The sequence below is a fragment of the Lolium rigidum genome, chromosome 4, assembly GCF_022539505.1.
Source record: "Lolium rigidum isolate FL_2022 chromosome 4, APGP_CSIRO_Lrig_0.1, whole genome shotgun sequence".
In the NCBI taxonomy this organism is placed as follows: Eukaryota; Viridiplantae; Streptophyta; class Magnoliopsida; order Poales; family Poaceae; genus Lolium; species Lolium rigidum.
In genome coordinates this window covers 34311930-34338299 of record NC_061511.1, presented here as the reverse complement: position 1 = coordinate 34338299, position 26370 = coordinate 34311930, and the positions used below count along the sequence as shown (strand labels likewise).

General features: G+C 42.6%; 1 protein-coding gene across 1 annotated transcript; it reads right to left on the bottom strand.

Annotated features, from left to right (window-relative positions):
- Positions 1 to 10561: 10561 nt before the first annotated feature.
- Positions 10562 to 14963, bottom strand: LOC124708417 (PHD finger protein ALFIN-LIKE 1-like). Its single transcript, XM_047240094.1, has 5 exons — positions 14822 to 14963; positions 14708 to 14740; positions 14391 to 14613; positions 11254 to 11383; positions 10562 to 11178 (listed from the first exon to the last, which is right to left on the bottom strand). The coding sequence occupies exons 1-5, from the start codon at positions 14946 to 14948 to the stop codon at positions 10912 to 10914; spliced, it is 780 nt and encodes a 259-aa protein (XP_047096050.1). The 5' UTR covers positions 14949 to 14963; the 3' UTR covers positions 10562 to 10911.
- Between the last annotated feature and the right edge of the window lie 11407 nt (positions 14964 to 26370).

The window sequence follows — 26370 nt, the reverse complement described above, 5'->3', positions numbered from 1 at the left end:
AGTTGCATGTCGAACGAGGAACAAGTCTCATGAACGCGGTCATGTAAAGTTAGTCCGAGCCGCTTCATCCCACTATGCCATAAAGATGCAAAGTACTCAACTAAAGATAACAAGAGCATCAACGCCCACAAAACCATTGTGTTCTACTCGTGCAACCATCTATGCATAGACACGGCTCTGATACCACTGTAGGATAACGTTGCATAGAAAACAAAAAATTTCCTACCGCGAACACGCAATCCAAGCCAAGATGCAATCTAGAAGACGGTAGCAACGAGAGGGTATCGAGTCTCACCCTTGAAGAGATTCCAAAGCCTACAAGATGAGGCTCTTGTTGCTGCGGTAGACGTTCACTTGCCGCTTGCAAAAGCGCGTAGAAGATCTTGATCACGATCGGTTCCGGCGCCACGAACGGGCAGCACCTCCGTACTCGGTCACACGTTCGGTTGTTGATGAAGACGACGTCCACCTCCCGTTCCAGGCGGGCAGCGGAAGTAGTAGCTCCTCTTGAATCCGACAGCACGACGGCGTGGTGTCGGTGGCGGTGGAGAACTCCGGCGGAGCTTCGCTAAAGCACGCGGGAGCTATGGAGGAGAGGGGGCGGCTAGGGTTTGGGAGGGGGTGGCCGGCCACTCAAGGGGGCGGCCAGGTTGTGGTCTTGGGGTGGCCGGCCCCTCCCTTAGCCCCTCATTATATAGGTGGATCCCCAAGAGTTGGTCTCCAAGTCTCCGAATAAGACCCGAACCAAATCCTTCCAAAAGAGGGGAAACCTAGCCAAGCTAGGACTCCCACCAAAGGTGGGAGTTCCACCTCCCATATGGGGGTGGCCGGCTCCCTAAGGGGAGTCCACTTGGGACTCCTCCCCACTAGGGTTGGCCGGCCATGGAGGTGGAGTCCCATGTGGACTCCACCTTCCTTGGTGGTTTCTTCCGGACTTTTCTAGAACCTTCTAGAACCTTCCATAGAACCTTCCGCGACATTTTAATTCACATAAAATGACATCCTATATATGAATCTTATTCTCCGGACCATTCCGGAACTCCTCGTGATGTCCGGGATCTCATCCGGGACTCCGAACAAATATTCGAACTCCATTCCATATTCAAATACTACCATTTCAACATCCAACTTTAAGTGTGTCACCCTACGGTTCGTGAACTATGCGGACATGGTTGAGTACTCACTCCGACCAATAACCAATAGCGGGATCCGGAGATCCATAATGGCTCCCACATATTCAACGATGACTTTAGTGATCGAATGAACCATTCACATACAATACCAATTCCCTTTGTCTCGCGATATTTTACTTGTCCGAGGTTTGATCTTCGGTATCACTCTATACCTTGTTCAACCTCGTCTCCCGACAAGTACTCTTTACTCGTACCGTGGTATGTGGTCTCTTATGAACTTATTCATATGCTTGCAAGACATTAGACGACATTCCACCGAGAGGGCCCGAATATATCTATCCGTCATCGGGGTGGACAAATCCCACTCGTTGATCCATATGCCTCAACTCATACTTTCCGGATACTTAATCCCACCTTTATAACCACCCATTTACGCAGTGGCGTTTGGTGTAATCAAAGTACCTTTCCGGTATAAGTGATTTACATGATCTCATGGTCATAAGGACTAGGTAACTATGTATCGAAAGCTTATAGCAAATAACTTAATGACGAGATCTTATGCTACACTTAATATGGGTGTATCCATTACATCATTCACACAATGATATAACCTTGTTATTAATAACATCCAATGTTCATGATTATGAAACTAATCATCCATTAATCAACAAGCTAGTTAAGAGGCATACTAGGGACTCTTTGTTGTTTACTTAGCAACGAGAGGGTATCGAGTCTCACCCTTGAAGAGATTCCAAAGCCTACAAGATGAGGCTCTTGTTGCTGCGGTAGACGTTCACTTGCCGCTTGCAAAAGCGCGTAGAAGATCTTGATCACGATCGGTTCCGGCGCCACGAACGGGCAGCACCTCCGTACTCGGTCACACGTTCGGTTGTTGATGAAGACGACGTCCACCTCCCGTTCCAGCGGGCAGCGGAAGTAGTAGCTCCTCTTGAATCCGACAGCACGACGGCGTGGTGTCGGTGGCGGTGGAGAACTCCGGCGGAGCTTCGCTAAAGCACGCGGGAGCTATGGAGGAGAGGGGGCGGCTAGGGTTTGGGAGGGGGTGGCCGGCCACTCAAGGGGGGCGGCCAGGTTGTGGTCTTGGGGTGGCCGGCCCCCTCCCTTAGCCCCTCATTATATAGGTGGATCCCCAAGAGTTGGTCTCCAAGTCTCCGAATAAGACCCGAACCAAATCCTTCCAAAAGAGGGGAAACCTAGCCAAGCTAGGACTCCCACCAAAGGTGGGAGTTCCACCTCCCATATGGGGGTGGCCGGCCCCCTAAGGGGGAGTCCACTTGGGACTCCTCCCCCACTAGGGTTGGCCGGCCATGGAGGTGGAGTCCCATGTGGACTCCACCTTCCTTGGTGGTTTCTTCCGGACTTTTCTAGAACCTTCTAGAACCTTCCATAGAACCTTCCGCGACATTTTAATTCACATAAAATGACATCCTATATATGAATCTTATTCTCCGGACCATTCCGGAACTCCTCGTGATGTCCGGGATCTCATCCGGGACTCCGAACAAATATTCGAACTCCATTCCATATTCAAATACTACCATTTCAACATCCAACTTTAAGTGTGTCACCCTACGGTTCGTGAACTATGCGGACATGGTTGAGTACTCACTCCGACCAATAACCAATAGCGGGATCCGGAGATCCATAATGGCTCCCACATATTCAACGATGACTTTAGTGATCGAATGAACCATTCACATACAATACCAATTCCCTTTGTCTCGCGATATTTTACTTGTCCGAGGTTTGATCTTCGGTATCACTCTATACCTTGTTCAACCTCGTCTCCTGACAAGTACTCTTTACTCGTACCGTGGTATGTGGTCTCTTATGAACTTATTCATATGCTTGCAAGACATTAGACGACATTCCACCGAGAGGGCCCAGAATATATCTATCCGTCATCGGGGTGGACAAATCCCACTGTTGATCCATATGCCTCAACTCATACTTTCCGGATACTTAATCCCACCTTTATAACCACCCATTTACGCAGTGGCGTTTGGTGTAATCAAAGTACCTTTCCGGTATAAGTGATTTACATGATCTCATGGTCATAAGGACTAGGTAACTATGTATCGAAAGCTTATAGCAAATAACTTAATGACGAGATCTTATGCTACACTTAATATGGGTGTATCCATTACATCATTCACACAATGATATAACCTTGTTATTAATAACATCCAATGTTCATGATTATGAAACTAATCATCCATTAATCAACAAGCTAGTTAAGAGGCATACTAGGGACTCTTTGTTGTTTACATATCACACATATATCAATGTTTCGGTTAATACAATTATAGCATGGTATATAAACATTTATCATAAACATAAAGATATATAATAACCACTTTTATTATTGCCTCTTGGGCATATCTCCAACACAAGTCACAATGGGAGAATCCTATGAATTAGCATCCACAAGCTAATAGATGTCTTACAAGACCAAGGAACATGCAATACTAATGTCTTTTTGCACGGCTCTAGGTATTGCAATACCATCCTTAACTCACAGTGTGTACTACTTAATTTAATCATTGTCCATTGCAAGAAAGCCGAAACGCAATGAACATATTTTACTTACACTGAACACGCAAATCTCAGAGATGGAGTTAGCGAATCTAGTACACTACACAACATTTGTGTTTGTATAATGCACATGATACGGTGACTCCATCCCTTGATCATGTTGTCCGTAATTTAATCATCGGCCAAATAAAACAAGACATATGAATAAGTAAAGTGGGCGTCATAGGAACATACCACATATGAATCACCTAGATAATATGCCACTTAGCAAGTATCAAGCACAACCACTCTAGTAGTACACAATTCATGCTAAATGGGGATTATCCCAGTACTTTTACATAGTGGAAACTTTAAGTCATCGTCTATAAACACAACACATATGTGTAAATCAATGTAGGCCTCATAAAAACTTAGTGCATAAGAGTCACTGAGATAATCCAACATTAAGCAGGTACAGAGTACTATCACTATGGTAGTACTCAACATTTGCTAAATGTTGATCACCCCAGTTGTACTAACATAGCGCTATCCTATAATCATAAGCCTACAAATAAACACAACATGCATTTGAGCAAGCAATGGATGAACAAGCGGGCAATAGTCATGAAAAAATGGGTATGCAGAAAACCCTGCCTCCTATGAACAGTAAACCTAGTTCATCGATCTGCAACCGATTTATAGTGAATATGGAGTGCATGCAAGCAAGAACTACTAGATCAAAGCACCACATTACCGGATTCCCCAAAACCATAACCTCATACTACTCCAAAATCTTGATGCATCACAAGAAATCTGCAAATCTAACTCTACCCTATCGGTTACCCTAACAAGGATATTCTACATGTCATCAGAATCATTAGCACTATGTGTGTTTGTTCAGATCCACGAAAATGGAGCATCAGAGAAGATAGTAGTTGTGCTTCCTGCCATTGGAGACGGTCGGTCGTGGTCAAGTACTAGGTCGCGGTGCAGGCGATGATGCCCTCGCTCTTCCTCGGCCATGGTGGATGTCACCTTCCTCTCGGTGTCTCATCCCACTCATCGTCGTCGCGGCAAAGCAGAGGATTCGTCGGCGATAGTGCAACCGTAGGCGTGATGTGACGGGAGGGCGATGAGAGTCATAAGGGGAGAGTGAGAGGAGAGAGAATGGGTGGCGAGGTGATTTATGGCATGTGTTCTTGAAGGGATGCGGTGTCACCCTCTCTTTCCCCATGTGTGTAAATGAGGCGCGACAACTGGTCAGGTTTTGGAGGAACGGCTGATTCGTCACTAGCTCCCGGGCTAGGCCCAACGCTGATTTAATACTCGTTCTTACAATGAGACTGTGGGAGGCCATGCAACCAATCCACCCATTTGTGTTTCCCCAAGGCTAGGCTAGAGTTGCCGAGACCTACCAAACGCACCCTTGGTAACTTTTTTTGCGAAATTCCACCGATCCATTAATGATCATCAACATCATTACAAACATCCCCAAAAGTAACAAAAATTACAAGTAGGTATTTGGACCACCTAATGACGACTACAACAACTAGCACGAACAGGAGGCGCACCGCCGTCCCTTGCCCCTCCATCATCGGAGTTAGGCAAAGCTTGTCATAGTAGAGCTTGTTATACTAGACAGACGGTAAGTCGTTGTGTTAAGCCCCCAAAGGACCATTGTGCTCACCAGCGCCAATGATGAAAACCGTAGATCGGAAGATACTAACCTGAAATCACAACAATGAACACGAAAACCAACATGAACCAAGAAGATCCTCCGGACAGAGGATTCCACGCGAAAACGCCGGTGCTAGACTCCCCACCGGAGTGAGGATAGGGTGGGGAGGACCTTATGCTGATTCAGGATGTAGTCATCACCTCACCATCCCGAAGAAGACACTGAAAATAAGTCTAAACAAAGTATCGGAACCCTTCCGCAGGAGAGAGAGATCGTGGTCCACCACACCTCCAAGGCCAAAGGTCATGGGAGGCGAAGCGGACCAGCCGCGTTGCAGGCGAGAGGAAACCCTAGATGGGTTTTACTGTGTCGCCTCCTCTTCGATCGCCTCTGAGTCCCGTGTACCGGTCGTGACTTAATATCCTAGAGGGGTTGCAACCTACCAAACGCACCCTTGGTAACTTTGACCATTCTATGAGTATGAATCGGGGCTTTTTTAGCAAATGTATCGGTTTATCCCATTCCTTCGTCAAAGAGCCATGACTAGTGCACCAAAAATATATGATTTATTCTCTATAATTATGAATACTAAAACTCCAAAAATGAGTACCTAGTTGTTGTGTTCTATGCGTACCCGACTCTCTACAAGACTGAGTTATTATTTGTTTCCACCATAGTAACATATAAGTTTATACATGTTACATACTTTCTATGTTCATTAACATAATATGTTTTGGGTATTTTAAATAGTATATATAGATACATACCAAAATAAGTGAACCTACACACAAAAACACGTCTACATATATATGTATTTGCGAAAAACCTAAGACATTGGAGAAAGTAGTTAACACTTTATAAATTTGATATGAAGTAACAATAAAATGGAACCACCAAGGCCATTCCACAAAGATTTGGCGTCCTTAGCCGTCCGATCGAACAATCTAACCGTCCAAAGCTTCTTACCATTCCGGAGGTTACATTACCTGAGCATTCTCAATTTCCTTCGCGTTAACAAGGTCTTTTTTTTTTTGTTACAAGGGTTGTTACTCCCTGCATGGACTTAGGCCACACCACATGTCTTGGGCTGCGAAACGCTCAAAACGGGCCTATGTATTTGGGCTTCGAAGATATATATGATACAAAATTAAGGTTGACAGGAGGTACGACAGGTAGCTAGCATGACTAGATAGTTTTAATTGATTAAGGTGGATAAACAGAATTGTTGGGTAGTAGAGATAGTCCTAGGTGAGTTATTGTCATCGTGTTCACTCCCTCGAAAGAAAGCTACATCATTGTTGAAGAGGTGTGGGTTATCATGAAGAACCCCCGAATGTTATAAAAGCTCACCTTATTCTCAAAGACCCTCTATGAAGTTACGACCTCTTCTTATGGTTAACTTTTCTTCCACCCCGAAGTAGATGAGCTCAACCACCTCTTCAGAAATACCACGAAGGGGAAAGCTAGGGCATCTTCACAATCTTCCACGAAAAGGTCACTGCGGCACCACCCGCCAGGACAAGGAGGTCATCCTTCAGGAGTAGCAAGATCGCAGGCTCGCTCAAACGAACCAAACCAGAGAGTTCAAACCTATGCAATGAATGCAAAGCAAGAAATACCAAGAATTTTTTTATCAAATCATTCTCCCACAAATCCCATAAAAGCAAAAAAAATTAAGAAGATATTGAGGAGGAATAACAACGGTGAAGGTCAACCATTGACTCCAATTTTTTCATACATAGTATGTTTTCCATGAACTTGAGCTTGCTTTGAGCTCTAAATATTCACATGGATAGAAGAACAATAACAACCAAGAAGATAATGCCAAGAATGCAAAGTTTAATTTGACATCTCTACAAACGATGAGATCAAGCTACTCACTTGAGAGCCCCGCTTGATAGTACAGTTATCGAACCTATATTCCAGTCTCCAAAAACAACCTTGAGACAGGTATAATGGAAAACCTTTCAAGGTCATCCCTTTACCGTGCGCATTCCACTTGGACGTAACTAGAAGATTGCAATCATGTCTACCTAAAATTAAAACACCTTTCTTGACTGTGCTTGCTTGGTGAAGACTCACAAGTTCCTCCCCATAAGCACTATGGGAAACCTCACTTGGGAATATCTTCACATGTCCATTACCATAAAATGGAAGTCAAGCTTCAATCATACGATCTATTTGATATTCTCATCTTGAACTTGCACTTCTCAACTTTGATGACCATCAGCACTTGATGAAATCCTCTCATGGGATTTACAGAAATTTCCGTTTCATGGGAGCCCATGGAAAGATACCATAATTCACATGATCCCACGTGTGGTACATTTGTTATGCTTTGTGTGTTGACCAACTTGACTCCACTCATTGCACTTTGTCTTTTTCAACCTTGTATCTTCTCATACTCTCTCAAAATCACTTGAGATATATAAACAAATCTTCACTTTATTGCAAGCTCTAAGTCTTGTTCAATCATAGCTCAAATCATGAGTCCATCATGACCTTAACTTAGAGGCATGTCTTTAATTCTTCTCTTGTAATCAAACTCACAGATCTTGAACCTGCATGACTTAAAACATAAGCTAGAGCATGGCTTCCTTTGAGTCCCTCACAAGAAATCCATCTTATTTTACTTTCTTATTTCAACCTTGAATCCAACATATGATATTCAAGCATTTCCCATGGAAAAAGATTTTTCAAATATGACTGAATGAAAACATTAGATGATAGGGTTCATTAATTACCAAAACCACATATGGGGCTCCAACACTTTCACATCACGAAAGTGCCTCCCAAAGTTTTTTTGCGGCACATGAACTTATCATTCATCATGGGAAGAACGATGCATGGTAGATTCTATGCCGACACAAAAATGTGTCATGGTAGGTGGAAGGCAAGACCGGTGCCTTTTAATGCCGTAGTAGATGGGCGCATGCATACTTTATTAGAATCTAGAATACACGGTTGAAATAAATGAGGCCAAATTGTTATAAAGACATATTGGCATTGAGAAATAAGTATTATAGCTTGCCAATCCCAAAAGGACATATTTTGTACTTGGACATAGTAGTTTGTAAGTTCTAGTAAATTTAATTCCTTTACTTGCATTTGTGGACAACTGATAACTTTGAACTTGTAAGTATTGGTAGTTGTATGTGATAATTTTAGTTATTTTGTCATAAAATCTAACTTGTGGTAAAATTGGTATTACTCAAGCAAAAAGTTAATCGATATTGGTTCATATATAATGAAAGTGGTGGATGCTTTGTTCTCCAAATTTTGAATTTTTTCAAATGATGTGAGATGCTAAAATAAAACATGGTTTGAACTAAAAGTAAGATAGGATGAAGGAAATTTCTCAATGTATTTGTATATATCAGGTAAGTATTATTCATTATCTAAATAATTACAAAATGCTCCATCTTTGTATTCCCTCCGCTCTAAAATTAGTTGATGCAGCGTTTTTTTTTTCCAAAATGAGCGAACCTACCTACTGAAATGTGTCTAGATATATTGGTCAACTAATTTGGAATGGAGGGAATATTGAACATCTCATTAGTGAGTTATTTTCTACGAAGCAATCTAATTGTTTGGTAATTAGTGCTTTGAGACTAGGTTAAACCTAAGTGTCATGTCTTAAATGATTGTATCTAACTTGTGCATTGCAGATCATTGATTCATATACCATTTAAAACGCGTTGTAAAGGAGTATAATTTTTTCCATGTATGATTACTTTTAACTCTTAATGGATGGTTCTATTAGTCAAGGCTTAGTGGTTCACGCATGCATCTTTGAATGCTCGTATGTATATGAATAAAAAACCCTACGGTGGTATGCTATGAATAGGACACCAATCTCGAGGCAATGAATTACAGTACTTTGATTTCATCCTCGCCTATCACTGTGATTTCCGGTGTATTTGTGGGTATTCATTCTTAACTGGTATAAGTGTCGCTCCAAGCTGCCACGGGGCTTCGGGCATATTTTCATAAATCTTGCTTGCTGCCAATTGGTATCTTTGGTTGGCAGTTTGGAGGGACGGGTGAACACTTGCTCTTGTTTCCGTACCTGTGGAGGCAAAGCTTATAAAGTATATGTTAATTCAGTAATTTATCCGCTTCCAACTTTCTTTATGTGCTTGCTGAAGCTTAATATAAAACAATCATCAAACAAGTTGATCGTGTAAGGAGGCCCTGCCTCTTGGACAAAAAAATAAGATTAGGGTCATGAGATTTTGTTTGCAGACCAAAAGCTAGAGGGGGGTTGTGAGTTATCAGTTTGGAGTTACAGAATGATGCCTTATTTTTGATACCCCTGGGTTAGTATGGTTTATTGGTTTGGCAGGCTTACTATCGAAATTCAGTTCCGCAAGTAACTTGCAAGATTATGATTTTCTGGTGGCTAGATATTTGCTCTCTTCTTACCTCTTTCTGTGGTGCATCGAAATGTTCTCCAGGCAATGGAACCGCAGTTCTCTTTTGGATAGGTTTCTGGATTGAGTCTCGGTTAGCAACTGATTTTGCGAGACTGTACTCGTATGCCCTTGACACAGATGTTTCTTTGCACACCATGCTTGCTTGCACGGGGCTATATCAGCTGGCACATCTCTTCGGAATTCCTCTACCTGAACAAGCATATCAGGAGCTTGATTCCCTGAGACAAAGGCCTTCAGACAGCTGAGTTTCGACAGACAGTCCTTCATTTTACATAATGGTGTTTATTCTTTGGCTGGATACTTATAAGTTCATGTGTTTGACAAAACCTTATATTCTAAAAATCCAGGTTTTACTTGTCCTCCCTGAAGCTAACATCAAACTGTGTAAACATATTTTCTATATATAAACCATAATAAAAGCAAAGTGAAACTACTCATTCAAAATGCGGTTAATTTTAGAAGTTTGCTAACAGTTATACTTTAAACAGACTCTCCTAAAGCCAGTAAGCCAACTAGTCCCTCTGTTGCAAATGACTGAAGTTCTAGGCTTGCCTTGAACGAAACTTTAAGTTTTACCAAGCCTACATAAAAAAATACAGATATCTACAACATCAAATATAGCATATAATTTAGAAGTACATTTTATGATGAAACTAACCGAACTAATTTGGCATTGTAGATGTTGATTCATACTTCTACAGACTAGATCTAAAGATTAATTGTGAGTATTGCAGTTTTTTCAAGCTAACCAAATTTGCTATTTCACCACAGATTCCACATTACAGCTGAAAGGACCAATACATATATTAACATAGAATATCATAAATAAACCTCTCCGATTATTGGAAGACTGAACTTTCCGCGAAAAGTTACACATATTTTCGTCATTCTACTATCCTTTCCCAGCAACATACACCTTTAACTCCTCTTCAGGACAACGTTAGAAGGCTATGAAAATGTGTGCGATCTTTCCTCACATGCATTAGCATCATCACCATTTGTAAACCTGAACGAAAGTACAGTAAACATAGCAAGACTGCAGTAGTTAGCCTTGCACAAGGAGTCTAAGTCTCAACCGCTGCTGCTTCAAGGTCCCCCATCCATGGGGGCCAGCCTCCCCGGTGGAGGGCTACTGCTGCCTAGGTCTCTTTGAGCTGCAGCTCGGGCATTTGTACTGCTTTATGCTCTCCGCCTTGGCAGGAGTTATCTTCACACACTTGCCATGGTACCACCTCTCGCAAACGTCGCACCCGATCCAGAATTCCTCCGCACTGTATATCCCACCGCATGTCCCGCAAAGAGTCTCGCTGTGGTCGCCGTCATCTTCATCGTAGCCTTCATCAGCCTCCCTGGCGTTATTTTCCACACGTGGTGGCGGCGGCGCCTCACGTGCATGCTGAGGAGACAGAATGCAATCACACATAAGAGAAGGGAGGAGCCGTGGAGGTCAACAGCAAAGAATTTATTTTACCTTGGCTGGCAGCTTGTGTCTACCGCTGTTGTCAATACCAACCGATCTATCCCTCTCCTTCGATTGTCTCATCTCTGAGATGACTTCATAAACGGTTGCCAAATCATTCATCATGCCAAATAAACGCTTCCTGTCGGATTGCCAAGTGAAAGTAAGATAACATCATGACAACTTACTCTTTGCAACAATAGGAAATGCTATAAAAGGGTTCTTTTGTATTTGCATCCGCAGTGGTAATTAGACCATTGTCAAACTGATTCACGACTACATATATTATCCTGATAAACTGTATGACCTCTATAGTTGGACTGGGCCAACGCATGATCTAGTTGTGCAAGCACATGCCACAAAAAACACAAAGGAGGGATCAAGCCAAGGCTGCTTATAATTGTGTAGCTACTTAGATACCAATATGATCAGGAAAATAATTATTGCTTAAATAAAGACTCAGATCCCCACCAAGAAATTCCAAGCTAGAAGCTCTAAAGAAACATTTAAAACAGCCAATTACTTTGAGTTTCGAAGTGAAAAAGATGGGTAAAAACAACAAAGTTTCACTCCCCATAAGAAACAAACCTAGACCAACTGATTCCCACCCCTAACTGTTTTTCCTTAGCTTGTGTGCTAGTCCTTCTGTTCTTCAAATCCAAACCAAAATATTCAACAAGTTCTCGCAAATCTCAGACTCTATCAGAAAATCCGGTATAGATTCCTTTGTGGCATCCTTTGACAAAGGGCAGTACTACTATGTATGGTGATGCCACATGAAGAAATACAGATTTACTTGTCATCATATACTAGCATACAAGAGGTTTTTAGTTGCTGAGCTACTAATGGTACATCACCGATCGATCTATAAAATATAGTCTCCACAGTTTAATACAGCTTATTCACGTGAGGCATTTATCATGCAAAACAAATGAATGCAGTTGCTGTAGAGATCTCATGCCACGCTATATTTTTCTGTAGCAAAAAAGTACAATGACGTTCAGCCGAATATGTTTTTATCAGGGAGGGATGAAGAAATATTTAGTGTTTAATCCATAACTGAGTTAAAAAAAAAAAACCATCTATATCTAATTGACAAGCTGGTCAAGGTTTAATATGATAACAAGCCATACAGATTAATAGGACAGTTGACACAAATAGAATTGGTTAGCTCAACAGAACACAGTAAACTATCGGTCCCAATAAATTTAGAGATATCTCTACTGCAGAAACAATAAATGTTTGCAGAACATAATTTAAACCAAAATTGACAAAGCATAAAAGAAAGGGAAATACAATTTCGAGGGAAAAGGCTAGCACTACGGGATTTAATTAACACTGGGAAGACCTAATGAAAAAAGGTGCTAAAATAACGAGCAATTATGGGATACCAAAAGCAACTGCAATTGTTAGTCCCATAATGCTAGTCCCTTCAGTTCAAGCTTTTCTTCGATCAGGGTAAGAACACGAAGAATGGAAAAAAGAGCATAGATAAGAAAACTTTAGTACAGTGTATCTAAAGGATCATAAATTTGGAAAAGTTTCTCACAGAAGAAACAGGCTAACAAAAAGACGAGACTATTATGCAAAACTACGGGTATTTTGTACAAACTACCACAAAACTTCAGATCTAAGTTCTTTCACATAGCTGTAGATTCAAGAAGCTTCCATACCACATTTCTCCAGATTTAAGACTTAAACGTTACATGCACCCATAATGACAAAACCAGCCCACATGTAATCCTCTAGATCCAACTCCAGCCGGTTGCAACCTTGGTCGAGCCTCTCTTATAGGAAGGTGCAAGGCCAAGAGGCTAACAAGTTGACCAGGTGCGTTAGTATTTTGTTTAAGGGTGTGCAAAACACCAGATCATGCAAACTAGCCGGTAGCAACCTAGTTCAACTCCTTTCAGAGTTTCAGTTCACTTTCAAACTAGTACAAAAATTGAACTAGCCTAAACCGTGCAAACCTTTTTTGCACACCTGTAATATTGTTGCATATAATGGCCCAACCTTAAATCTAAGAACTTTCCCACATGATATCTTCTTATGTAAAGAATATGTTTCAATAAGATTTTCAGGATGGTGTGTTTTTGGAAGTTCTGCAAATTTTACACAAGAGAAAAATACATCTCTGTGGGAAACACGAGGTAGAACCTAAAACTTGGCTTAACCAGGAACAATGAGGCATCTGTGGGGCATCACATCAACATTGACATTTTATGGAGACATTTGGTGAGACACCTCTTCCACAGTAGGAAACAGAACTATCCTTCTTCACACAAGAAAGAACATATGATGTCAATATTATTATTGGCTTAAGAAGAAATGTTTATTCTTTACATACATCTTTGAAAGTTAACACAGGACCAAACATAAAGGGACAGACCAAAAACATGGATGTGTTCCTAAAAAATATAACTTTCTGAGCTCATACACCGCATCATCCTCCATCTGCCCAGGGCCAGTTAGGACAGTACAGACTATACGCGATAGCCTTAGGCACAAGACCGAAATCCATGAGGATATTAGGCATGGTTGGAATTTCATATCGCAACTACAAACATAGAAAAACGAATAGATTCACCTCATTTCAATGAAGTTACTACTCATGAGTTAATAACCTTAATCTTTCTCCACTTAGCTATTTATTTTCATTACTTGATGGAGCATGTACACAAGAGACAACCATGATAGACTGGGTTAGATCTCCTTCTCCATGAGATCACAGAATAGCCACTAAGAAAGACCCGAAAGTTCCCCATTTAGAGAAATATTTAGTATCATAGTTGTACGTAATAAATCGAAACAAGCCCGCAGATCACCCTTCAGATGCACGTCAATAGCACATAACTTCCGACATCAACCATATATACCCTTGTCTATACAAGACACCGACAAGTAACAACTTGCCTCTATGAGCTAATAATAGAATCCTATATGGCCTGGATTTACTAAGAATCTTAACATGAATGCCCACAGATCCCCTTGTCTATGCATGACACCAAAAGGAAACAACTTGCATCTATGAGATGATAATATTTTTTCTGAACTGCAAGGATTTAAGAAGCTTAACATGAATGCGTTACGCTGGTACTGCAGTAAAAGCATCGCTGAAATTCAAAGTAACAGAGGGGAACGCCGCATACCTGTCGCTGCGGGTGAGGCGCGCGGCATAGTAGAAGGCGACGGAGACGAGCCATGAGTCGGAGTGGACGGCGACGAGCGCGAGCCAGTCGGTGCGCTTCATCCCGTCGCGGGCGAAGTTGATCCCGAGGGCCGGCTCCGGCAGCTCGGTGGGCACCTCCTCCGCCGGCAGCGCCACCTCCCACGCCTCGTTGGCGTAGCCGTACAGGCAGAGGTTCTCCTTATCTGCCGGGACAAAAGCCACATCGCGATCTGTCTGAGGCGGCCAATCGAAACGAAACTGTAGTGCTTGGGGGGAGAGATCGCGACGGGGACTCACCTGGATCGCACTGCCCGTAGAACTCCTCGACGTCTGCGGAGCACAGGGGGGGAAGGGAGGGTTAGGGCTAGGGTTTGGGGTTTAGGCGGCGGGGAGGGAGGGGGCGGCGCTTACCGTTGGTGAGGGCGCGGAGGATGGCGGAGCGGCGGCCGCGGTAGTCCTTGTAGATGTCCTCGACGGTGCGGGGGGCGGAGCCGCCGCCGCCTCCCCCGGCGCCGGAGCGGCGGTAGGAGGCGTCCATCGCGGGCGGGGGGGACGGGCGGCGGCTCTCGTGATCTCCGGCGAGATGGAGGTGAGGTGATCGCGATGCGGGCGAGAAGCAGGAGGACGAGTGAGGAAGGAGTACACGCACGGGCGGTGACGCGGAAAGAGGGGGAGAGATGTGTAAGAAGAAGATTTTGCTCTATTTGCGTCTTGGTCCCTGTAAATATACTCGGATCCCCATCCCCTGTTTTCTTTTGGAAACCATTGTTGACTCTATGGGTGTAAACGGAATGGATTTTGATCTTATTGTGTTTCTTACCATTTCTATTTTTCTTGAATTTTGCTTCTATCGTGTTTATTTCCATTTGTATTTTATATCTTTCTTAGAACCCATTTGAGATCTGCGCGTGTCGTTGCATTAACCTCGAAATGGGAGAACAAAGATAAATATTTATCAGATTCGGAGACGGATCACGGATGCGGATTGGAATGCAAATTATGTTGGATGAAAACTTAGTAAGGGAGGCGGATTCATACTCTAATAGTTATTAATTTATATATACATACAATACACATGCAAAGAGGATTATATTTCCGAAAAAATATTTACAGAGTAAATAATAGTGATAACACAACGACATAGAACGAGTAAATATGACATGACCAAATGCTTTCCAACCAGTCTCAAGTCTCAACCCGTGTGGGCCCGTGTTGTCATTTGAAAGGGGCATACCAATGGAATTTTCTATTTGTTTGTGTTTTCTTAGGTCACAGGAACACGGGAAACCAAACTTGGGCCCAAGTTCTCACAAGATTATGCTCGTTGGGCCCAAAGTGGGAAATTTGTGCTTTAAGGCGGTATCTTTCTAAGCGATAGCGCATGTCTGATAAAGAGGGTCACACTTGGGAGTTTTACGTTGTATATTTCAACACTGAAACAATATGCTATATGATTATACTAGGAAGACGTGCAGATTTGGGTGTTTCTAATGCTCCAAAGCGCCGCCTCGGGCGAAACCCTGATCTGTGTGGGTTTGGGTCATCTACTCCTTCCAACGACTATGAAAGGGGTAAACAAATGGACTTTTCTCTTTGTTTGTGTTTTGTTAGGTCACAGGAACATCGAAAAACCAAACTTGGGCCCAAGTTCTCAAAAGATTACACCCATTGAGCCCGAAGTTGGATATTTGTGCTTTAAGTCCAGTATATTCCTAAGCGGCATCACATGTCCGGTGAAGGGTGTCACACTTGGGAGTTGGACAATGTATATTTCAACCTTGAAACAACATTCTATGCTTATACTAGGAACACATTATAATAGACGTTGTCTGTTTATGTATGATTATGCGGATAATAAACATATGATCCCCAAACTAATGACTAAATAATTTCTTTTTGTGTGGAAATTTCTAGCACATGACCATATTTCAGCATTATATTAGCACATAATGGATAGACCGCACTTCATTTTCATGTGGGAAAATACACTTTCATTTTTTTGTAGTTGCAATTTATAATTTTTTACTTATTATTTTGCACTCCCTATGTTCACTAATGTAAGGCCCTTTAAATATTTTAAAGTGGACTAGATATGGATCAAAATGAGTGAACCTACCCACGGAAGCGCATCTAGATACATGCATTTTCAAAGAAGGTAAAAGTTCTTACATTAGTGAATTGATAGAGTATTTGTTTCAATTGAACTTTTTGTGCAGACTTCAAATTTTAGGGGTGCAACATCACTTCTTAATTGTGCAAATGTAATTCAATTGTGGGGCGTAAAAGTAGCGATGCGGGTGACAATCATGTGTCGTAAATCAACTACTTCCTTCCCACATGACGTGTTCCCTCGTTCTTGCGCCTCAGGCCTCCCGATCTCTTTCTCATTGATGTGTCATCAAACAGAAGTCTCTGTGGTCTCAGGGAGTTGTAGTTATTTTATTACCTGATGTCTTGTTGTCTGTCCACTTAACCACAACACAAACTTGTTGCCTTGAAGCGGCCTCAACCCTCAAATTTCATCTAACTAGGCTATGCTCTCCCTCCTTTTGCACCCACTCATGGCAAAGCATGTATCTCCATTTCTCTCTCGTACGACACCATGCCATGCACTGTTGTGGCATAAGTTAGACCCAATTGCTCCAAAAGTGGATCCTCGTAAGTACAATTAGTGGTCAGTATGCTCCAACAATGTTCTCCAATGTTGCAAGTCCCACCACCACTACTACAAGTTGTGGCTCGCGGTGATGATCCGGTACTTATGTTGAGAGATGTAAGTTGCAACAAAATTTCCTATGGGATTTTTCGAATGTTGAAATCATTGTAGTTTTTTTTTTGCTGAAAACGGTGATGCTTATCGTTGTAAATGGAAATGTAATATGCTTCAAAATAATTTTTACACTAGGTGACTATTGGATCTTTTACTAAGTTATGTTGTAATGCTATGTGCTTGTTTTTTTTTAATGTAATAGCACGGAAATTATGTTGTGATCATACAACAACTTTGACTTGATAGTTCTTAGGTATTTTTGTGAGCATTTTGCTGCAATGTTACATAGGTGCTTTGTTGTTGTAAAAGTACAAAAAATATGTAGTGAACATACACCAAATTTGCTTCTATTGCATGGTTGTTGTTAACCTTTTAGTGTAATGCTACACATTTTTTGTTGCATTATGATTTTGAAATGATGCAAAACTATTTGGCATAGTTTCAAAATATTGGGATTTTTATGATTGTTTCTTAATAGTCTAAGAAACAACATTGCAAAAAATATTTGCCCTACATTTTTTAAATATTTTGATTTTTTAATGGTTGTAACATCTCTTTAGAAAGAATGTTGTGATGATTTGCTGCAATAGTATTTTTTTGCTACTCGGGAGAGCATTTTGTTGCGGAAGATAGCGGCGCGCTAGTGTCGGGTCCACACACAAAAGCGTCAGAAAGCGGGGATAATGCGCAACAGAGTTGGGGCTAACCTGTCGAAAAATTCTGATTTTTGGCCCGGTTTATGGAAAACTCTAGTATTCAGGCGGGGGATCACCCGCGTGACATCCGTCGATCTTGTGGCGATGAGAAGTGGAGCAACATGAATGGGGCCCACCCCCAAATCTTATCTCTTCTCCTATCACTTTCATTTCTCTCGCACAATCCTCATCCCTCCCATTGCAAACGAGCAAATCCTTTGTAGCTTTGTGATGACCCCAAATCATTCCATATCGCCATTATATTGCCCTACCCTCTTCTCCCACCGGTGGTGGTATTTTTTGTTGCTAATGATATGTGTTGCTTGCCACTGTAAAAGTGGAATCGACTAATTCTAGTTAGAATCGTGGTCGTTGGCTTTGCAGCGAGCAAGATTCGGCGTTGTTGCACTGGGTGGGAGGGATTGTTGTGAGCGGTAGGCTGAAAGGATCGTATGCCGCACCTAGAGGGGGGGTGAATAGGTGCTAACCAATTTTTAGTTCTTTTTCAATTTAGGCTTGACACAAAGGTAAATTCTCTAGATATGCAACTAAGTGAATTTACCTATATGACAAGGTAACCAATCTAGCAAGATATAGCTACGCAATATATAGGAGATAGAATAGGATAGAGGTAACCGAGAGTGGAGCACGCGGAGACACGGAGATGATTCCCGTAGTTCCCTTCCTTTGCAAGAAGGTACGTCTACGTTTGGAGGAGTGTGGTTGCTACGAAAGCCAAACCAACAGCCACGAAGGCTTCACTCAGATCTCCTATGGGCAACGCCACGAAGGCCTAGCCCACTTCCACTAAGGGATTTCCTCGAGGCGGAAACCGGGACTTTACAAGGTTCTTGGGGCACACATCCACAACCGAATTGGAGGCTCCCAAATCTGTAACAATACAACAATCAACAACAACAAACACATCAACAACAATCAACTAGGGAACCAAAAGGAACACTAGCAAGAGGGCCCTCAAACAAATGAGGGGGAAATGTAAATCGCTTCGGTGAGGATGTAGATCGGTGTCTTCTCCTTCGAATCTCCAAAGATCAAGAGCTTTGGTTGGGGGAGGAAGGAGATCTTGCAAATCTTGTGTTTCTTGAGGTTGCTCTAATGGAGGTGAAGCTTGGCAGATTTCTTGTGCAATGATTGAGCAAAGGAGGAAGGAAGAAGAAGAGGGGTATAAATACCCCTCCCCAAAATCCAGCCATTGGGGCTTCCGGGGGGCCGGATATTCCGGCCTAAGTAAGGGCCGGATAATCCGGCCTCAGGTACAAAACCGAGAGAATGTCCGACCAAATGTCCGGCCTCTATCCAGACTTGCTTTTCTTCAGGTCCTTAGCCATTTTCGAGGGGGCCGGATATTTCGGAAATGTCCGGCCCGGATAATCCGGCCTTGGGACAAAACCGGGACAATATCCGGGCAAATGTCCGGCCCCTATCCAGAAGCATACTGAGCCACAAATCCTCAAGACCTTAGCCGAAACCAGGGGCCGGATATTTTGGAAATATCCGGCCCGGATTATCCGGCCCGATGATCTTTTTTCGCTTCTTTTGACAGAACTGACCACATCCAACACACATAAAAATGTATCTATATAATCCCTGTACCACTTAAACAAACATTAGTGTATCACATACATTGACATCAAACACACAAAACATAATATGAGAGATGTTCTTTCGGTCTCCCCTTTTTGGTGTTTGATGACAATATACGGATTTGCAAGAGAATCACTATAGAGACAAGCATGATGGCAAAACATAGAGGCACTCCCCCTACATGTGTGCATATAAGTAATTTGCATTTGAATACAAATACACAACACATAGGAGCGAGGTGCCTCAACACAAGAGGTATCCAACATGAGCTCTAACAAGAGACATAGACATATATGAAGTTGAGATAGGATGCTAGAAATCATACCCATGTGTAGATATATAATACGGAGATATAGCATCACACATAATATAATAGCCTTGATCTCAACATATAGAAATCCGAAAACCATAACAATGTCTCACACCACATAGCACATAGTTTTAAACGGAACACAAGCAAACCAAATAGTTCAAATAAGAGGAACACAAGCAATAGAAGAAAGATAAACGCATATGCTTGTGCCCAAACCATGCAAATCCCCGAGAGTCCTAATAGAACACTTCTCCCCCTTTGGCATCGAGACGCCAAAAAGGGGACAAGCGCGATGCTACTCGCCCCATGGGGATCACTCGGAGGCATCTTCGTCATCGGACCGGAACGCCGCTTCCTCATCTTCATCTTCAGTGTCAGGGGCATCCGGAGAGCGGCGAGTGAGGTTGGACCTTTGAATGCAATCATCAAGATCACTCCACGGAACCTGTGCAGAATGCCACCCACCGTAACTCGGGTGAGCCGGAGGCTGAGGCGGGGTCCTTGCTCACCACCGAGCTTGTGCGGAATAACCGCTCGAGTATGCTTAATCTCGAACGCTCTCGGCTGGCCGCATAGTTCTCCTTATGGATCTCAATGTTCATGCAAAGGATGTGACGCGAAACCAACTAAGCCTACTCACTTGTTTCTTCATAGCCGGGAGGTCGGGATGGCGGCGAGGAGCAAAACCACTAGAACGAGCATCACCCATGAAGGAGTCAGGTGCAGGTGCAGCAGAAGAGGCTGGCTTAAGCTTGTAAGCCTTCTTGACAGTGTGCTTCATCAATGGGTACCTGATACGTCTCCGACGTATCGATTATTTCTTATGTTCTATGCCATATTATTGATGATACCTACATGTTTTATGCACACTTTATGTCATATTCGTGCATTTTCTGGAACTAACCTATTAACAAGATGCCGAAGTGCCGGTTGCTTGTTTTCTCGCTGTTTTTGGTTTCGGAAATCCTAGTAACGAAATATTCTCGGAATTGGACGAAATCAAGACCCGAGGGCCTATTTTGCCACGAACCTTCCGGAAGACCGAAGAGCATACGAAGTGGGGCCACGAGGTGGCCGGACCACAAGGCGGCGCGGCCAAGGAGGGGCCCGCGCCGCCCTATGGTGTGGGCCCCTCGTCGACCCTCCGACTCCGCCCTTCCGCCTACTTAAAGCCTCCGTCGCGAAACCCCGATGCGAAAAACCACGATACGGAAAACCTTCCCGGAGACGCCGCTGCCGCCAATCCCATCTCGGGGGATTCTGGAGATCTCCTCCGGCACCCTGCCGGAGAGGGGATTCATCTCCCGGAGGATTCTACACCGCCATGGTCACCTCCGGAGTGATGAGTGAGTAGTTCACCCCTGGACTATGGGTCCATAGCAGTAGCTAGATGGTTGTCTTCTCCTCATTGTGCTTCATTGTTGGATATTGTGAGCTGCCTAACATGATCAAGATCATCTATCTGTAATACTCTATGTTGTGTTTGTCGGGATCCGATGGATAGAGAATACCATGTTATTTAATTATCAAGTTATTACATATGTGTTGTTTATGATCTTGCATGCTCTCCGTTATTAGTAGAGGCTTTGGCCAAGTTTTTGCTCTTAACTCCAAGAGGGAGTATTTATGCTCGATAGTGGGTTCATGCCTGCATTGACACCTGGGACAGTGACAGAAAGTTATAAGGTTGTGTTGTGTTGTTGCCACTAGGGATAAAACATTGATGCTATGTCCGAGGATGTAGTTATTGATTACATTACGCACCATACTTAATGCAATTGTCTGTTGCTTTGCAACTTAATACTGGAAGGGGTTCGGACGATAACCTGAAGGTGGACTTTTTAGGCATAGATGCGGTTGGATGGCGGTCTATGTACTTTGTCGTAATGCCCAATTAAATCTCACTATACTTATCATGACATGTATGTGCATTGTTATGCCCTCTCTATTTGTCAATTGCCCGACTGTAATTTGTTCACCCAACATGCTTTTATCTTATGGGAGAGACACCTCTAGTGAACTGTGGACCCCGGTCCATTCTTTAATACTGAAATACAAATCTGCTTGCAATACTTGTTTCATTGTTTTCTCTGCAAACAATCATCTTCCACACAATACGGTTAATCCTTTGTTACAGCAAGCCGGTGAGATTGACAACCTCATCTGTTTCGTTGGGGCAAAGTACTTTGGTTGTGTTGTGCAGGTTCCACGTTGGCGCCGGAATCTCCGGTGTTGCGCCGCACTACATCCCGCCGCCATCAACCTTCAACGTGCTTCTTGGCTCCTCCTGGTTCGATAAACCTTGGTTTCTTTACGAGGGAAAACTTGCTGCTGTGCGCATCATACCTTCCTCTTGGGGTTCCCCAACGAACGTGTGAAATACACGCCATCAAGCTCTTTTTCGGCACCGTTGCCGGGGAGATCAAGACACGCCGCAAGGGGAGTCTCCACTTCTCAATCTCTTTACTTTGTTTTTGTCTTGCTTTATTTTATTTACTACTTTGTTTGCTGCATTATATCAAAACACAAAAAAATTAGTTGCTAGTTTTACTTTATTTACTATCTTGTTTGCTATATCAAAAACACAAAAAAATTAGTTTACTTGCATTTACTTTATCTAGTTTGCTTTATTTACTACTGCTAAAATGAGTAATCCTGAAGTTGAAGTTCGTACGTTCAAACAACAAGGGGGAGAATGTTTAAAAGATGCTTGGTATAGAATTAGTGATGCCCATAATAGGTGCACTAAGAAACACTCCACCACTATCCTACTCAGGAATTTTTATGTTGGTATCTCTAGCTGGAATAGATATGTTCTTGATTGTCTCGCGGGAGGTAACTTCCTAGGTGCTCCCGCTTTAGAAGCTAGTTGCATTATTGAGAGTTTATTTGGAACACCGCCTGTTAATGAAATTAAAATTGAAACTGTCGTTGCCTAATCGACGGTACCCCGGAGGAGGGATCCTCACGAGGGGGAGAAGAAGTAGGGGCCATAGGGCGGAGTGCACACGGGACGGTGGTACGCGATAAACCTTAGGAGGAATTGATGAAAGAATTAGTGTCCTAGGAACTTGTGTTGACCATGATAATCAAATTAATAGGATTGGTGAACTTGAAAAGCTATGGAACCTTGGGTTCAACCTTTTCATCTTTACAAACTTAGAGAGAAAGCTTATGTGGGAAAGGAGCAAAGTTTATGTATGCCTCTAAAGTGCCTAAACCAAAGAAATATTATTATAGGCCTAAAATTGACAAATCCCCTAGTACCACCGCAAATGGGGGAGCTTATGATATCAATGCTCCATCTCGATAACACTTGAGTATACACTTTCGCGCCTAGCCGTAAAGGCGTTAAAGAAAAGCGCTTATGGGAGACAACCCATGTTTTTACTACAGTATTTTTGTTTTATATTTGAGTCTTGGAAGTTGTTTACTACTGTAGCAACCTCTCCTTATCTTAGTTTTATGTTTTGTTGTGCCAAGTAAAGTCTTTGATAGTAAAGTAAGTACTAGATTTGGATTATCGCGCTAGCTCTGCATTTCTTTGTCGTCACGAACTGGGTCTACCTCCCCGTAGGTAGCTCAGTAAAATTAAGCCAATTTACGTGCATGATCCTCAGATATGTACGCAACTTTCATTCAATTTGGGCATTTTCATTTGAGCAAGTCTGGTGGCCTAATAAAATCCATCTTTACGGACTGTTCTGTTTTGACAGATTCTGCCTTTTATTTCGCATTGCCTCTTTTGCTATGTTGGATGAATTTCTTTGATCCATTAATGTCCAAAGTAGCTTTATGCAATGTCCAGAAGTGTTAAGAATGATTGTGTCACCTCTGAACATGTTAATTTTTATTGTGCACTAACCCTCTAATGAGTTGTTTCGAGTTTGGTGTGGAGGAAGTTTTCAAGGATCAAGAGAGGAGTATGATGCAATATGATCAAGGAGAGTGAAAGCTCTAAGCTTGGGGATGCCCCGTGGTTCACCCCCGCATATTCTAAGAAGACTCAAGCTGTTTAAGCTTGGGGATGCCCAAGGCATCCCCTTCTTCATCGACAACATTATCAGGTTCCTCCCCCGAAACTATATTTTTATTCCGTCACATCTTATGTACTTTGCTTGGAGCGTTCGGCTTGTTTTTGTTTTTTGTTTTGTTTGAATAAAATGGATCCTAGCATTCACTTTATGGGAGAGAGACACGCTCCGCTGTAGCATATGGACAAGTATGTCCTTAGGCTCTACTCATAGTATTCATGGCGAAGTTTCTTCTTCGTTAAATTGTTATATGGTTGGAATTGGAAAATGCTACATGTAGTAACTCTAAAATGTCTTGGATAATTTGATACTTGGCAATTGTTGTGCTCATGTTTAAGCTCTTGCATCATATACTTTGCACCCATTAATGAAGAAATACTTAGAGCTTGCTAATTTGGTTTGCATATTTGGTTTCTCTAGAGTCTAGATAACATCTAGTATTGAGTTTTGAACAACAAGGAAGACGGTGTGGAGTCTTATAATGTTTACAATATGTCTTTTATGTGAGTTTTGCTGCACCGTTCATCCTTGTGTTTGTTTCAAATAACCTTGCTAGCCTAAACCTTGTATCGAGAGGGAATACTTCTCATGCATCCAAAATCCTTGAGCCAACCACTATGCCATTTGTGTCCACCATACCTACCTACTACATGGTATTTATCCGCCATTCCAAAGTAAATTGCTTGAGTGCTACCTTTAAAATTCCATCATTCACCTTTGCAATATATAGCTCATGGGACAAATAGCTTAAAAACTATTGTGGTATTGAATATGTACTTATGCACTTTATCTCTTATTAAGTTGCTTGTTGTGCGATAACCATGTTTCGGGGACGCCATCAACTATTCTTTGTTGAATATCATGTGAGTTGCTATGCATGTCCGTCTTGTCCGAAGTAAGAGAGATCTACCACCTTCATGGTTGGAGCATGCATATTGTTAGAGAAGAACATTGGGCCGCTAACTAAAGCCATGATTCATGGTGGAAGTTTCAGCTTTGGACATATATCCTCAATCTCATATGAGAATAATAATTGTTGCCACATGCTTATGCATTAAAGAGGAGTCCATTATCTCGTTGTCCATGTTGTCCCGTATGGATGTCTAAGTTGAGAATAATCAAAAGCGAGAAATCCAAAATGCGAGCTTTCTCCTTAGACCTTTGTACAAGCGGCATGGAGGTACCCCATTGTGACACTTGGTTAAAACATGTGCATTGCAAAGATCCGGTAGTCCAAGCTAATTAGGACAAGGTGCGGCACTATTAGTATACTATGCATGAGACTTGCAACTTGTAAGATATAATTTACATAACTCATATGCTTTATTACTACCGTTGACAAAATTGTTTCATGTTTTCAAAATAAAAGCTCTAGCACAAATATAGCAATCGATGCTTTCCTCTTTGAAGGACCATTCTTTTTACTTTTATGTTGAGTCAGCTCACCTATCTCTCTCCACCTCAAGAAGCAAACACTTGTGTGAACTGTGCATTGATTCCTACATACTTGCATATTGCACTTGTTATATTACTCTATGTTGACAATTATCCATGAGATATACATGTTACAAGTTGAAAGCAACCGCTGAAACTTAATCTTCCTTTGTGTTGCTTCAATACCTTTACTTTGATTTATTGCTTTATGAGTTAACTCTTATGCAAGACTTATTGATGCTTGTCTTGAAGTACTATTCATGAAAAGTCTTTGCTTTATGATTCACTTGTTTACTCATGTCATTACCATTGTTTTGATCGCTGCATTCACTACATATGTTTACAAATAGTATGATCAAGGTTATGATGGCATGTCACTTCGTAAATTATCTTTGTTATCGTTTTACCTCGCTCGGGACGAGCGTAACTAAGCTTGGGGATGCTTGATACGTCTCCGACGTATCGATAATTTCTTATGTTCCATGCCATATTATTGATGATACCTACATGTTTTATGCACACTTTATGTCATATTCGTGCATTTTCTCGGAACTAACCTATTAACAAGATGCCGAAGTGCCAGCTTGCCGTTTTCCGTCGTTTTTGGTTTCGTAAATCCTAGTAACGAAATATTCTCTGAATTGGACGAAATCAAGACCCAGTGGTCCTATTTTGCCACCGAAGCTTCCGTAAGACCGAAGAGCATACGAAGTGGGGCCACGAGGTGGCCGACACCACAGGCGGCGCGGCCAGGCGGGGCCCGCGCCGCCCCATGGTGTGGGCCCCTCGTCCGGCCCCCCGACTCGCCCTTCCGCCTACTTAAAGCCTCCGTCGCGAAACCCCCGACGCGAAAAACCACGATACGGAAAACCTTCCGTAGACGCCGCCGCCGCCAATCCCATCTCGGGGATTCTCGGAGATCTCCTCCGCACCCCGCCGGAGAGGGGATTCATCTCCCGTGAGGACTCTACACCGCCATGGTCGCCTCCGGAGTGATGAGTGAGTAGTTCACCCCCGGACTATGGGTCCATAGCAAGTAGCTAGATGGTTGTCTTCTCCTCATTGTGCTTCATTGTTGGATCTTGTGAGCTGCCTAACATGATCAAGAT